This window comes from Sinohyriopsis cumingii, chromosome 6 (assembly GCF_028554795.1).
Source record: "Sinohyriopsis cumingii isolate HCF-2022 chromosome 6, ASM2855479v2, whole genome shotgun sequence".
In the NCBI taxonomy this organism is placed as follows: Eukaryota; Metazoa; Mollusca; class Bivalvia; order Unionida; family Unionidae; genus Sinohyriopsis; species Sinohyriopsis cumingii.
Genome location: NC_142966.1, coordinates 116,839,749 through 116,855,284, shown reverse-complemented (window position 1 = coordinate 116,855,284; position 15,536 = coordinate 116,839,749). Strand labels below are relative to the sequence as shown.

Genomic DNA, 15,536 nt, shown 5'->3' with positions numbered 1-15,536 from the left:
CCTGGACATGTCATAACTAGACAACAAATCGGAAAGGTCCTTGTTGTAGTCATTACTGTTCCTTCCATGACGTCCGAACCAGAGATCATGGAATCCCTCATGTGCCTTCAAAGAGGAGAGCATTCTAGCTGTTGCAAAGTGTAGAACGTCTTTCACACAACAAAAGCAATGTATGAAGAAAGAGTTTTCTCTGGATATGGATGGAATACTGGTGACCTTGCCTGCATGAGCAGCATGGGAGTGCAATTATTTTCTTGGGTACATCTGATGAGCAGATCGATGAACCTGAATCTGTCCCATCTGAACCTAAGTGTTTTATTTTTCAGTAAATAATAAAAAATCAATTTTGAAGCTGCTCAAGAACTTATTCATGTAAATGGAAATTCTCTCCAAAAGATGCTAAAGTATATAGCATATAATGTTATACTTACTAATTTTATCTGGCTTAAGTTTATGCTGCCTTGGAAGCAAATGAATTAAAAATTAATAACAAAATTGTAAATTATTACTGTTTAGAAGTATACTATTATACATAATAATTTTAAAATTCTAATATGTTTGTCAGATGGAATTTTGATCAGTGATGTATGCTGATGTATACACGTTGTTGTTCTAGGGTTTAACAATATTTTTCAGTACAAGATAGGCTATACATGGCGGCCAGTATAAATAGTGAAGGAAGAACCTGGGAAAACCCTGGAAAGAACCAACAACAAATAAGCTACTGGCAAGCTTTCTCACAGACCCACATTGGCCGAACCCAAGCAGACAGAGGTGAGATGGTAATGATATGTAACGGTGAGCTCTTTAGACCACTCAGACACTCGGGGCCCTGATGTAAACATGTAAATGCATGCTTAATATATCAAAAGAAAATGATCTAAACCATTAATTTTGTATTATTTATTATTAATTACATCTTTGTACCCCCATCCCTCCTTTAGCCCAATGAGAAAGTAAGGAGTCACCCAAGTATCTGAAAGATCAAAACAATAAATCATTATTTTTGGGACAAGCCAACATCAAAGTGTAAATTTTCAATCTTCAAATTAATGCAGTCTGGGTTCAGTGCTTACTATACAAGAGAAAATAATATTCATCAAAGTCCAAAGGTTGGGGTTCTCCACCCATATTCTAGAAATATTTTATATATACATATATTCAACGTCAATTTCTGTTTTTTTTCCAGCTGTTGATGGGACATGCTTTTCTATATACTTTTATGCAAAACAAACATATTGTAATTGCCAACAATTGTGTTTATATTTAGTTGATCATACATGTGATCACAAGTGTTTATTCATTGAAGTGGTCTATGTTTCAGGAAAAGAATAAATCTAATTCCTCCATTTAGGCAATCTGGATATCGACTGTCAGAATTACAAGGCTCCCACTTATGTCTTTTCACTGTTATCAATTGAGAAATCAACAAATCATTGCAAAATTTGTCAATACTTATTATAATCGATTGTTGCCAAAAGCAAGTTGTTGGAGGAAAATGGAAGATGTAAGCAATGTTTAATTTACACTTGCTGATTGGTTGATTGACAAGCGGTCATAGGTCAATTCTGAAATATGGATATTCGTTGTCTTCATCAATTCTACTGAGGCTATGACCTTGCATGTAATATTAACCGCCAGTGGATAGGGCATTCCAACTGAGGCAAAATTTCTGTATATCCCTTCAATTACTGCCTTAACAATGAATTCCATCTATTCCATGGTTATATCACAATGCTATGGCAAATCTGTGTTGCACCCTCATCAACAAAGAGGTTGTCCTCCTGTTGTATACTCTGTGTCTGGGGAATGCTGGTCTGGTGCTGTAGCTTGAACTGGGCTAGAAGGCAATAAAAGTAATGCTGGTTCACCAAGTACTGGTATCATAGTGGTTTGTAGGATGCCATTGGTGTAAGAACTGTTGACTTATGTGCTGTTCACCCGTTCAAAATCGCCATACACTGATTGTTACATTATCAATACACAATATCTACTAGACAGTCTTTTCATTTTTTTGAAGGTCTGTCAATGTTAGTGTGGTGCCATTTTATATGTGTTGATATTGCGGTTGTATTTCCAGTATGCAGATTACAGACATAGACTTAGTATTGTTTCACATGCCATTCTCATCCTTGAAAATACCCAAAACAAATACTTCTGAACAGACTACCTATTTTTGGTCAGTGATCTTAATTAACCTTTCAGACCACTTCATGTGCTTGATAATGGAGGAGTTTTGCATGAAAAATATGTGAAGTTTAAAGCATCTGAGGTACTCCTGTACAGTTTGACTGCTTCCCTGACAAATTCCACTGAATCTCATATAAAATCCACATTCGGATCAAACAAAGACAAATCAGTATCCAGATTTAATTGCAGTGATCATATTTCTGTAATTCTGATTGTTTGGCATCAGCTACATCTAAAGCTGTGTATAATGACTACCCAAAAACCAGCTATTAGCAGTCATTTTCAACAGGTTGTTTATCTATATGGGTAAATATCTATTAATTTTTGTACAAGATAAGTCCAATGTTTAGTAGAGACTGGTGGTTGCTACAGCAGGTTTGATTAATCTTATTCAATAAACAGTAATAACTATAAACGTACCTGACTTTCTCTTGTATTTCTGGATCATCTCCCCATGGTCCCAAACTTGAGAGCTGTGACTCAGTGTCTGATGAACTCTGGGAACTATTGTCATCATGTTGAGGCTGCAGAGACAACCGAGACTGGTTATCCATCTTGGCTCCTCCCCCAGACCCCTGTGCTGCTGGAATGTCTCTTTCTGCTGGCATTCTAAGAGAGCTGGAAGAGGATAGCAACTTCATCAAAAACAAAGTGAAATGTAAAATCATCTGAAATGGATGCATCAAAAACCAAGGTTTTAATTTCCCCCAGTGGGTAGGTTCATGAGAAGTGATCCAACAAACTTCTAAACCTACTTGGTACAAATTGCGTTTGAGAGGTTGAGAAAACTTAAGGAAAACAACAGAAAAACCAGACATGATGAGTCAACCAAAATAATGAATCAGCTACATTTCAATCCCACTAGGACTGCAGCATGACCATCCAGAATCCTTCAGAGTTTAATATTTTTAAGTACTGTCCATTATAGTAAACTTCCAAAGAAACTAAATACATTGGATTAAAAACTGTTTTACTTGGCAGTTTAGAAAGACAGACTGAATATTAAGAGTTCTACATAAAAACTGCTTATTTTGACAGCAACCTGGAAACTACTTTCAACCCCTACATACTAGTCTTGAATTTCATGCAAATTTACCTCACAGTACTTGACAGGGGCTGCTTGTGCTGTAACATATCCTCTTTACATATTAAGGAATGATTGTAAGAAACATTTCTAATTTCTGATGTGACAATTACTCAAGAATAGAGTTTACAATTTTTCTTTTTCTTTCATATGCTGTGTTTCATTGTTTTGTCACCACAATTTCTAGTTATTAGCAAACAGGACATGCATCACAACTACTTGTATACAACACAGAGGTAACTGCAAACAGCCCAGACCACATTATGCTAACAACTCATAACACATCACATTATATAAATGGCCCATACCACATTATGCAAACAACCCCGACTACATTATGCAAACAGCCCATACCACATTATGCAAACAACCCAGCCCACATTATACAAACAGTCCAGACCACATCACATTATGCAAACAGCTGAGACCACATTATTCAAACAGCCCAGACCACATTCTGCAAACAACCCAGACCATATTAATGCAAACAGCCCAGACCACATTTTGCTAGTGCTACCAGGGTCTAGGCTGCATACATGCCAATCCCATGAGGTATTTTAATAAATTTTGCTAATATGTGGCAATAAAGCATAATCTGAAAATAAAAAGTGTAATCTATAAATTACTAGTACAAATGTTAGTAACCCTACTTTGTTGAGGCTAGAACATCACACCTAATATATTACATGCCATAACTATAGTACACTGTATTATTTATAATCAACACTCACTTTAACTAGTCTGCATGTCTAACTTTTACCAAATGATTGTGAAGTGCATGCATTCTGCAAAGAACGTAAAGTCTCAATCCAAGTGCTGTATTGCATAAATCTCATATTCTTCTTTTCAAATTTGTGAAGCGGTGTTCTTTTGTCCTTTTAAAGTACAGACTGGTTCACTATCCATCTAAATTACCAATATAATAAATCTGCAAGGAAATGTTGCAAATTAAAGAAACCCATATATTTTCTTAGAAATGGGTCATATACAGTTGCTATAAGTACATACAGATTTATAATGGACAAATTAGTTCTTATGCTATTCATACAATGCAGTCATTCTTTTTTGAATATTCTCAAAATTTTATAAATGGAATTAAAGAGATGATAATATAAATGACAAAACACAACTTTTATCTCATTTATTTTTATTGTATTTGCTTATGTACCGGAAAAGTGTAATCCATACACAGGCGAGCATAAGACAAAATTCCATTAAAAATAGAGTTTTAACGATAATGCCAAAAGCATAACGGTTGGCATATATGACATTGTACAACTGAAATCTGATCTGACTAAAGACTCATCACAGTTGAGAACATTCATATGAAGAAAGAAATATGAGCTGATTTCATTACTGTTATAAAAGGGTCATGGCAAAACATGTGCTTCTAAAAAAAGTTAAGGTTTATTTTCTGTAGATGAGGGTCATACTTGTCCTCTCAGACAGAATTTATATATCATAAGAGATCATGAAGATAACAGCACAGTATCATGATAATTCACAAGAGATGATGCAAGCCTTGGATAATGCAAGTGTTTCTGAACATCTGTCATTCGACTTTGGTAAACACATGTGTGCATTTGCAGCATATACATCAGACAGTTAGCGCTGACCTTTTTTAAGCACTGTATATTTCTTAACCTTGTAACTAGTTTGAACATGATAATAAAAGCATAACAAATTCAATAACATGAACGTTAATCTCAAGTGAACTTAGTTTCGTTTACTCAATTTTTTTTATTTTTAAAACCTGCATTATCCTTCCAGGAATGCATAACACAAACCATAAAATTTGTATGAAAATCTGTACACATAAACCTACCCTCTATCTCTCTGCCCTGCCTCCCCTTCCCCATAATCACTGTACCCTGGAAGGGAGGACTGTTCCTCTTCTTCCTGGGGTCCTGCTGTGCCACTATCTGCAGACTGGTAGTATGACATCAGGGACTTCAGCTGATTGAGCCGCTGCCTCACCTCATTCAGTTTGCTGTAAAAAAACAAAAGAACGAAACTATTTTATTATTATTTTCAATTTTCCAGACGTGAAACAAAAATGCAGCCACTCAACTCCATGAATCTTATGTGACCATTTAATTTCCTTAAGACAAACATATGTAGCTATTTAATTTTGTAGATCTAAGGAATGTTGCTGCTGCAAAAAATGTAAGTTTACAGTATCTTATGATCTGAAATGAGAATTATTTCTGAGTAAGGAGCCATATGATATCACCATCTCTGTGTCATGAGTCAGTAAGAACCTGTATAGCACATATGATTTTTTCAAAGCAACAAGTTTAGATGATTCACAAAATATGCAGTTAACTCTTGAAAGAAGGTCATAGTGATTATGTTATGATATAAAAAAAAATATTCATCTTAAACTGCATTCTCTCTGCAACTTAGAATACAAAGAATGTCTGAAGAAACTATATTAATAATGTGCCCAAGACCTAGTTTTGGTGCAGAAACATGTTCATCCCAAAATGCAACTTTTGGAGGCAATTGGAATAAGAGCCCAAACAACCGATAACGAAATCAATACAAATAAAACTGTGCATAATGACAATGCATGAGCCCATTTAGAACTGGTTTTAATGAGCAAATGGTCTTCATATATAAGGCAATCTGTATATAATTATGTACAGAACTGAACCATAGGAATCGTGCTTTCTACAAAGATGTTTCTTTTATGCAGGCAATTGCTGAAGCATGGCTGACTACTTAAAATAAAGAATCAATAACCAATCAGAAGACACTGAAAATGAAAATGAAATCTAAAAGCTACCATTAAAGATTTAATCGCTTAAAAATTAACACTTGATATCTTCATCATCATGGATCGATATGCTTGGGATGGTTTAACTGATATTCCATAGTGATGACTAGTGAAATAAAATGAGATGTTTAAAAGAATGATTCGCACTCTGAATTCATGGACTCTGATTGCTACAAACCAAAAAATTGAACAACCCAGTGAATAATACTCTTCCATGGAAACAACAGGACCACTTTCTCAATCCAGAAATTTAAGTACCAACTAAATATGATTTGTTTTGCCAAAGCATAAAATTTGATACAATGAAAATTGACAGTATCTGCCAGACCTGATTTTTTCTCTTGCTCCTAGAAGTTCCAGTGTTTCCTTTGCCATGGACTCTGTCTCTTCAGCTCTAGCAATAGCGGCCTCTCCATCATACAAGTCAAGTCTGTTCAAACCAGCAGCAGAATTTGGAGCAGTTGTGGATGGACCTGAAGTTGTGCTAGCATCTGAAATATAATGGCAACAATATACCACAATGCTTGCTTACATGTCGAGTTCAACTGCAAACTGCACCAACCTAGAACTGCCATCACTAAATGAACCAGCAGATATAGGTCGACGCAGTTTGTTAGGGGTCAAGAGTAGAATAAACAGCACAGATCCTAATCTGAGAGCATATTATGCAATAGCAGTTATGAGTTTATGCTCATTCATAAGTGAGTATATATGGCATGGGGAATTTCCCAATATTGCCCAACGCTTGAAGAAAGTACAAGGAGCATTATGTCTAGGTTGTGAATCGCGCATTGATGAATACTTTAAAAAGAATTACTACTGCTGATGATAAATGCCATAATTGCAAACATCCTGGAATAGAGATATATTGTTACATGCAAATTATTTAGAGGATGGCTAATATGAAATACATTGTGGTAAATTTATTCATGAGATAGCAATGTAAATTATTTATATATATATATATATATATATATATATATATATATATATATATATATATATATATATATATATATATATATATTACACTATGCCATTTATTCTGCTGTAATTGTTTCAGAAACAGCACTGCAAATATATAATTTAAGTCATATACAGATTTTCATGCAGCTTCAGAGATCAAGCAGTAATAAATGCTGACTTTAAATAATTTCATGGAATATATGTGTAAATATTAGAAGCATGTCCCATTATAAAGTCTTCAAATGTTCAATTGTGTATCCATAACAACTTCATACAAGTTAGCTGAATGAAGTTTATTTATTTATTGACTTTCTACCTCTTGTGGCAGAAAGAAAATCATCCACTCTATCCATTCGCATGACCTGAAGTTCCTCCAGCATTTCATCCATGTGTTGTTTCTTCTCCTGCAATTCCTGTAATTTGTTTTTCAGCTGCTCCCGTGACATCTGTAATGCAGAGGGAGGCAGCTGGAATCCCTGCTGGTTGTTTGTGGCTCTTTCCTCTTGTGCATCCCCATTAGAAGTCTGAGGAAATAAAAAAATATATATTACAATGAACATTATGTCCCATAATCGATCTGCATTATCTACTCTCTGTATTTGACTTTAAATACCAGCAGACAGTCAATGGTTGTAATTTAGCAACTATCGTATAAAATCTCCCAATCTTACCTTCACAATGTTAATTAACACCAAAGTCATACCTATGGCTGACCAGCTACACCTGGGCAAATATAGCATTTCTGCCCGTAATGTCAGAGCCTACAGCAATCAAACAACAAGGGTGATAAACACAAAGAGAATGCATACTAAGCCATAAGGTTGTCTCCCTTGCACAAGGACGGTAACCACTGAAGGACACACGGTACTAATGGTATGGAAAAATGGGAACCAGCCTGGAAACGGGTGAATGTAAACTAGAGCATATATGGGTTAGGCTGACCAGGACTGGTAAATTAAGTTATGTTGTAGGAAAAAGAATCTTTTGAGAGCTTATCTGAGTTGTAAGTGAAAAAAATAGAGACACTGTTTTATTGATGGAATTTCAGTCCTTTAACAGTTTTGAGTTTGGAACACTCATTACTAAAATTAGCATTTGACTCTTAGGTGCAGAATTGAAAGCACATATTTCAAACACATGCAAGGCCAGAAAATGCTGCTGCTCATATCCTTTCATCTACAAAGAAGCTGACATCTATGTTTCATCTATACTGATAAATCTTGGTTTGATCATAAGCACTCAAAAATGTTAAGTTATTGAATTTTTAGTATCATGGTGTCTGCACAGGTTTACTATGGAAACTGAATTAGTACACTGAGTCCTGTTGAGCACAAACATGTGATGGGATGTATGCTAATGACATATAGCATTTACATACTTAATGTTATGTTTATATCATCTTTTTTGTGCTGCCTTTCAAATAATATGAACTAAAAATGGCTCATTATAAGCCTATTTAGCTAACTTTTCCCCACTAATGACCTTGACTGATGAAATCCAAACGTGACTAATTTATAATGGGTGTAGTTGCATCAATAATCTCAAGGGAAAAAGTGACAGCCAGACTATGGTGACAGGCCACTAATTTACATTATCAACTGCTGTGACCTTGACCGTGTGGCAAGGGGATACATCAGAACACATGACAAAATGTCAAGTCAAAATATATAACAGGCTAAAATTTCATAAGAACATTTTCAGTGATTCAAAAGTTATGCCCATATATGGATTGAGGTCAACAATTTATATTTTATTTCCTGTCATGACACTAACCTTAAATTTAGTCAGAGCTGGTGACTAGAGCATAAAACCAATGGAAAGTGATGATAAATATTTGGGCAAAATATTACATAAATATCTTCCATGGTTCAAAAGTTACGCCCTAGACAAATTTTCTCTGGTCATAACCTTGACCTTTAGGAACAGGGCATGGGTATGATACAGGCAACTCTGTCTTGAAATGATATATACTTGGGTTAATTTTCCTTAAGTAACTTCAGTGGTTCAAATGTTATACTCAAGAAATGGATACAATGCACAAAACTGCGTTCTTCTCTTGCAGTAACCTTGACCCAGAGGAGGTGGGCATGGATATGGTGTGTGTGTGATTATCATTTTTAATGTAGCTTTAACAATTTTTTAGTCATATTGCTATGATATCTACAGTGTGGCAGTTTATAGTGATGTCTAGCACTAGGGCATCATGCCACAGACGTGTAACATGATGTCCCACCCAATCACATTATCCTGATACCAGGCCGCCCAATCATAACACTAACCGCTTAATGCTGAGCGCCTAGCGAGGCAGCTGTTAGTACCATTATTTTAAGTCTTTGGTATGACTTGGCCAGGGATCAAACCCACGACCACTCACTTCCGAGGTGGATGCTCTAACCACTAGGCCACCAGAGTGGTGGCATGGATATGGTATGCAACACACTATCTAGTCATGATATGATGAAGAATGAATATATATATACACACACACACACACATGGATAAAGTTTAATTAAAATATCTTTAGTGGTTCAAAAGTTATTTTCCAAGCAAGAATAATGTCTTTCAATTACCTTTACCACTGCTTTAAGTGGGAGAAGTAGGGTGCATGTGTGATTTGGATTTTTAATGTAGCTTTAACAATGTTTCAGTCATATCGCTATGATGTCTGCAATGTGTCAGTTTATAGTGATGTCTAGCACTGACAGATCATGCCGAAGACATATAGCATGATGTCCCACCCAGTCACATTATCCTGACACCAGGCTAACCAGTCCTAACACTAACCTTTTAATGCTGAGCACTTAGCATGGGAGCTGTTAGCACCATTTTTACAAGTCTTTGGTATGACTAGGCCAGGGTTAAAACCCACAACCTCCTGCATCCCAGGTGGAAGCTCTAACCACCAGGCCACCAGAGCGGTCCAAGATGAATACAGTATGCAACATACCATCAAGTCTACATGTATACTTGAAACAAGTTGCATGAAAATCTCTCCAACTGTAATAAAGTTATGTGTCCAAATAAGAGCAATGTTAATGGATGGATGGGCAAATGAACAGATAGAAAATAATATGCCCAAGTTAAGATGGGTACATAAAAGAAATCATTAACCTAAATAATTATCAACTTAAAATTAGGAAATTATATGTAATTCCCACCATTGTAGCTAAATCTGAATCAAGATAACTGGTACAGTGACTTCACTCCTTATGTGGATAAGGGAAACAATTCTCATGACAATCTATTGCAAAATATCATCAAGAAAACAAACCAAGTAAAGACTCAACAAATAGGGTTTACACCAAAATTTTCCCCTGGTGATAAAGAAAGCCCTGTCATTATATTTAGTGACTCATGACTTATATTGTAAAAGCTGCCACCAAATGAATGGCTCATCCCTCTGATTAAGTATGGCAATTAAAAATTAAAAATTAAAAAATGTGCAATTTCATATGTAGTGACGACATTCATCACTTGCACACCTGATAGGGAGCTGTTCTTTCTCAAATATATAGAAGCAATGAAACATAAAAACTAAATGCAGGGAAACTTAGAAAAATACGCTTTATGTGTGGAAACTAAATAACAATGTAAGCTTCTCTGGCCTTGATCTTTCACCTCTGGGTTCCAGGGACAACATGGAGGTAACTCTGTCCAAGTAAAGACTACCAAACCATTATGCTATACAGGAGGGCAGAGGGCACATCATGCAGTGTGTGTGTGTGCGTGCATGTGCACGCACTAAAGACCACAGCAAACTACAGCTGTGCTGCAGAAACCACCTCGTCTATGGATGGACTGATAGATGGATATCACTACTGGAGGAGAGGACAATGATGATGCAGGTAATGGAACAAACCGATATGTCCCATGTCATCTTCCATGATGTACAATGCATTCAATTAAATGTTTCACCATGTACATCAATCATACACAAAGCCACATGTCTATACCAAGTTACTGCACAGTTTTCAATAATACAGTTCATTTTTGGTAGGATAAGCAAGTTCACACAAGGTGGACTAAAATGTTGAGAGCATATAACTTTAATCTTTAGTAACTCAAAAAGTAATTTTCTCAGATGTTTATTTGTACATGTATTGACATGTCTGTAATATTTTACAATTTTGTGCAATGAGTACAGATTTTTCTATGCAAATGAGGAGTGAACAGGGCTAACAGCAAATACTTAAACCATTAATTACTGGACCACATTGGGCAATCTAAAGAATACCTGCTTCAATTCATTTCTCAGGGTTAAAAGCCTCTGACGAAGTGCCGATAACTCCCCTGTTGCTCCCTCTATTAGGCCAGGAGCATTATTCTCTCTCTCGTTTCTTCCAGATCCTCTTGACATAACCAGACTCTGAGAGCCTTCTTCACAAGCGAGAACTTCAGAATGTGCTATTGAAAGAAACAAAACAAAAACATAAAGGCATGATATTGGAGCAAATCGAGTATCTAAAAATAAAAATGTGTCATATTAGCTCATATGAAATGCATCCCAAGTACAAACATAACAGACCCAGATATGCCACTGTAAAATGTCCTCAATGATTAGGGTCTATGTTGTTTATTACACTCCTAAATTTAAGCAAATCACAAAGACATGGTCTGCCTGTGCATTATGTGATATCAGATATGTGCTTATAATTTTTGTGGTTGGTTTTATAATTAACACGAGTAAAATGAGATGCAAGATGCTTAAACTTGTAATAATTCATCCAATCCACACCGACCTATGAAGGGTTCAACTCCAGTTACCATCATTATGAAATAAACTATGAAAATGTATTGTTAAAAATCAAGCAGGGTGAAGGATTTCTGTCATGGTTAGAATAATGATCTATATTAAGCTGAACAGAATTTTTCTCCTCTTTTTCATTTTTGCTACAGAATAAAACCCATTGTCAAAGTAAGCAATGCTAAAAGATATTAGAGGAAAAATAATCTTTGAGGTACTATACTGTCACATGCATCAATGAACTTATCTAGCAACACCATATGGACTTCTGCAGTAGTACTATTACTATTTAACATTATAAATATCATTGTTACTTAATTATCAAAATAAACCCAACCCAGTTTCTCACCTTGATTGGCCCTGCCTCTTGCCTCTGCAAGCTTCTTTTCTGCATCTTGCTGTAATGCAAGCAATGCAGCTTGCCTCCCTTTCAGGGCTCTCATCTGAAAGAATAATACCAAATTATATTTCTATATTCTCACTTATCAGTTTGATATGCCTTCAAGTATGAATGAATATCCTCAAAACCAAGATATGTAACTAAATGGTTGATTATTTTTCTTTGTAACTCACCATTAGGTACTGTTCAAAATTGTGAAACTTCTCATTTACTATATAATTTCAAGATGTATTTGTTTCAAATTTTTTTATCACCCATGTAAACCAACGCAGTTTTATTAACATTATTTAAAACGAATATGGCAGGAGATTGAGTGAAGTCATATAAATTCTATATTCCTACTTTGAAACTTTGATTAAAAAACCCCAGCTAGATTTGTGTTTGTAAATTATGTCTCACCAAAAATATTTACCCAATCACATTAAAGTTAGGAAAGAAGCTCAGCTACCTTTCAAATCCAACAATGACCAAAAATCTCATTTGCAGGGACTTGTGGGAGAGTTGAATAGTAACATGAAAAGGTAAGTATTCTTGGATAAACATAATTTAGTACAAAAAAATATTTTTTCATTTGAATACATTCCTTAATCACATTAAAATTAGAAATCAGAAAACATGTTTCAACAAGGTTCTGAGCCATCTCAACACTGATGACAAATTCTATTAGGAAACAGGGAAGAGATTTTGACCTATTTAATTCAAAATTAGCTAAAAGGTCTAATAAATCCTGATTGTGACCATTATAAGCTCTACTATAATGCATGAATGCACCCGAGATGAAAATAACGTTAAAATTTTCCAAATAAAAAATGTAATTATACACATTATTACTGACTGCATTAAATTTATGATAATCCCAAAGCTCAATCTTGACATTTGTCTTTAGTCTATTGTAGAGGAAAACAAAGTTTTAAGCCTTAATTTTGAACATAAGTTTTCTTCAATATATTCAATATTTCTAGAGAAATGAAAAAAAAGCCCTAATAATTTGGGTTGTGGCAAACACAGATTGCGAAGTTTTCAGAAGGTCTTGCTCTGGCTATATATGTTATTTATAAGATCAAAATCTGACTATGGTCCAACTGTGTACAGATCAGCTTGCAAATAATACCTTTAGAAAATTGATCTGATACACAGAGACTTTGATTCTGTCTGAGTAAATTAAAAATTCTGATGCAGAAAGCCTCCATGTTGAGGCAAATGAACCATCACTTTATCTCAGACAAATGTAATGCTCATCATTATGCTACCAAACTATGTTCTAATCCATCTAACCTCACATGTAGTGTCTAGAACCTAATACCAAACCATGCATATTCAGAAACCAAACTTCATTCCACATTTTGTCACACAAATATATCCACATATAGAAACAGCAAAACATAATCTTGGTAATATTGCAAAATTATGTATTGCCAAATCACCACCATGGTTATCAAAATCTCCTAAAAAGACAAATTTTAGCTTTCAAATTCAATAAGACTTCCACATATCCCCACCTTTTTCTGAGTAAGTTTAATGAAATTAGAGCCTCTATTGCAGCCATATGACACAGTATACAGATGGTCTGAAAAATGGAGACAAAGTTGGAACTGTCATAGCAATACCCCATGTCACCATTGCAAGCCAATTACCAGATGACGTCTCAATTTGTAGTGCAGAAATTAGTCATACTTAAAGCTTTAAGCATAAAACAAAAAACAAAAAAATTACACCAACTTTTTGGATTCCCTTTCATTTGCAGAATCTTAGATTTAACAACCCATTAATATCCTACATATTAGAGAAACATGATGTTCTCATACAATCTGGGAAAATGTTCTGTACAGTTGGCTGCCTATTCACACTGGCATAAAATCTAATGAAAGGGCACATAAAGCAGCCAAGAGCCAACCATTAAGGAGTATCCTGTTAATGCATGTATCAAACACCTGTGATTTTGCTGGGAACATCTATCACCAGATCAAGCATATCACTCACCCAACACTTGTCCCACCCAAGAGAGGCTATAAGAGTCAATTTGCATTTGCGGCTGTATTCAAAGGAGAAAAGCATTTGCTTTCACTGCAGTCCAAGAAGTGCAAGTTTGAAAAGATTTTTTTTTTAAATGTGAAAAATTGCTTCAATGATGTGAAATCTAATCAGGTCATCCAAATATGCACATAAACATGCCCACCAAATTTTATTTGTCTGCCTGTTTTCACAAAAAAAAAAAAAAAACATTCAAAAGATCACAAATGTGCAAACAATAGAAGAAAGAAGAAGAAAAAATGAAAAATTCCATAAGACAGCCTGAACATCTAATCAGGTCATCTCTAAATAAACAAGAATATATAAACAAGGACGAAGCCTGCATGTCGAGCCCACAATCATAACACTGCTATAAAACATGTTATCTTAACCCCAAGGTTGGTTTGGGTAGATTCACCAAACAAAATCCATCAATACATTTAGGAAATATATGACAATGGAAAAGCTTAAACCAAAACCGTAACACAAATTTTATATGACTGTGACCTTTAGCCCAGGATAAAAGACAAAAGTGTGTGTCATAGAAAGAACTGTCTTGCATTTCATTATGATTCATCCAATGCATGAAAAAAATCTGTAATGAAAGAAACATAAGGGAATAGAAAAACTTAATGCAACTGATCTTGCCCCAGAGCAAAAGAGGTGAGCAAACATCATACAATGATCTGTATTAGCTTCATAATTACTGATGCCAACTCAAATAAGAATCCATAAGGGATTTAAGAAATATGTGCAAATGAAAAACTTCAAATGCTTAACTGATGTTGATGATGCAAGCAGCAGCAGAACAGGGATTGCTATGTCTCACTTACCAATAATGTGAACCCAACAAAAAAAGCCTACCAAGTATCATTGTACAATCAATGTATTGCTGTATGTCACTCAAACCCTCTCATGTCCTTATGCCTATGTACTGCCTACAAATAATATCTCTGCCAAAGATATGATCTTCATATGATTTCCAGTCACACTTGCAGCTTCACAGACTTTCATGCCTAATGCCTATCGTATCATACTGATTAAGTGTCAACATAAAATATTTTAATTTTTAATGATGTGTTAAGATAGTTAGCAGGGACTGGTTATCTCTACTCTGGTGATAGGTCAATTTACCTGCTCTTGTTAATTATTTTGGAATGGTTATTTCTACTCTGGTCTATATACCTGCTCTTGCTGCTCTATCAACTTCTTCAGAAGTTCTTGTTGCTGTCTCAGTGCAACCAAGTGGTCAAGTGCTTCGGCTCTCTGCATACCGCCAGCAGCATCCATCTAAAATATAGCATAATTCAGAATGAAGAACCTTCTACCAAGTAAATCTTTATAACTGCATTCCTCCCAAAAA

General features: G+C 35.2%; 1 protein-coding gene across 8 annotated transcripts in view; it reads right to left on the bottom strand.

Moving 5' to 3' along the window:
• LOC149797805 (pericentriolar material 1 protein-like) overlaps positions 1 to 15,536 on the bottom strand; it is a 135,330-nt gene that overhangs the window by 74,606 nt on the left and 45,188 nt on the right. For all 8 annotated transcript variants that reach the window (XM_089962781.1, XM_089962786.1, XM_089962783.1 and 5 more), the window contains 7 exons: positions 15,359 to 15,463; positions 12,113 to 12,206; positions 11,254 to 11,423; positions 7,336 to 7,543; positions 6,382 to 6,544; positions 5,100 to 5,264; positions 2,611 to 2,808 (listed from right to left, as the gene is read on the bottom strand). In XM_089962781.1, the coding sequence (XP_089818907.1) occupies positions 2,611 to 2,808; positions 5,100 to 5,264; positions 6,382 to 6,544; positions 7,336 to 7,543; positions 11,254 to 11,423; positions 12,113 to 12,206; positions 15,359 to 15,463 (1,103 nt within the window). The remainder of the gene's footprint in view (positions 1 to 2,610; positions 2,809 to 5,099; positions 5,265 to 6,381; positions 6,545 to 7,335; positions 7,544 to 11,253; positions 11,424 to 12,112; positions 12,207 to 15,358; positions 15,464 to 15,536) is intronic.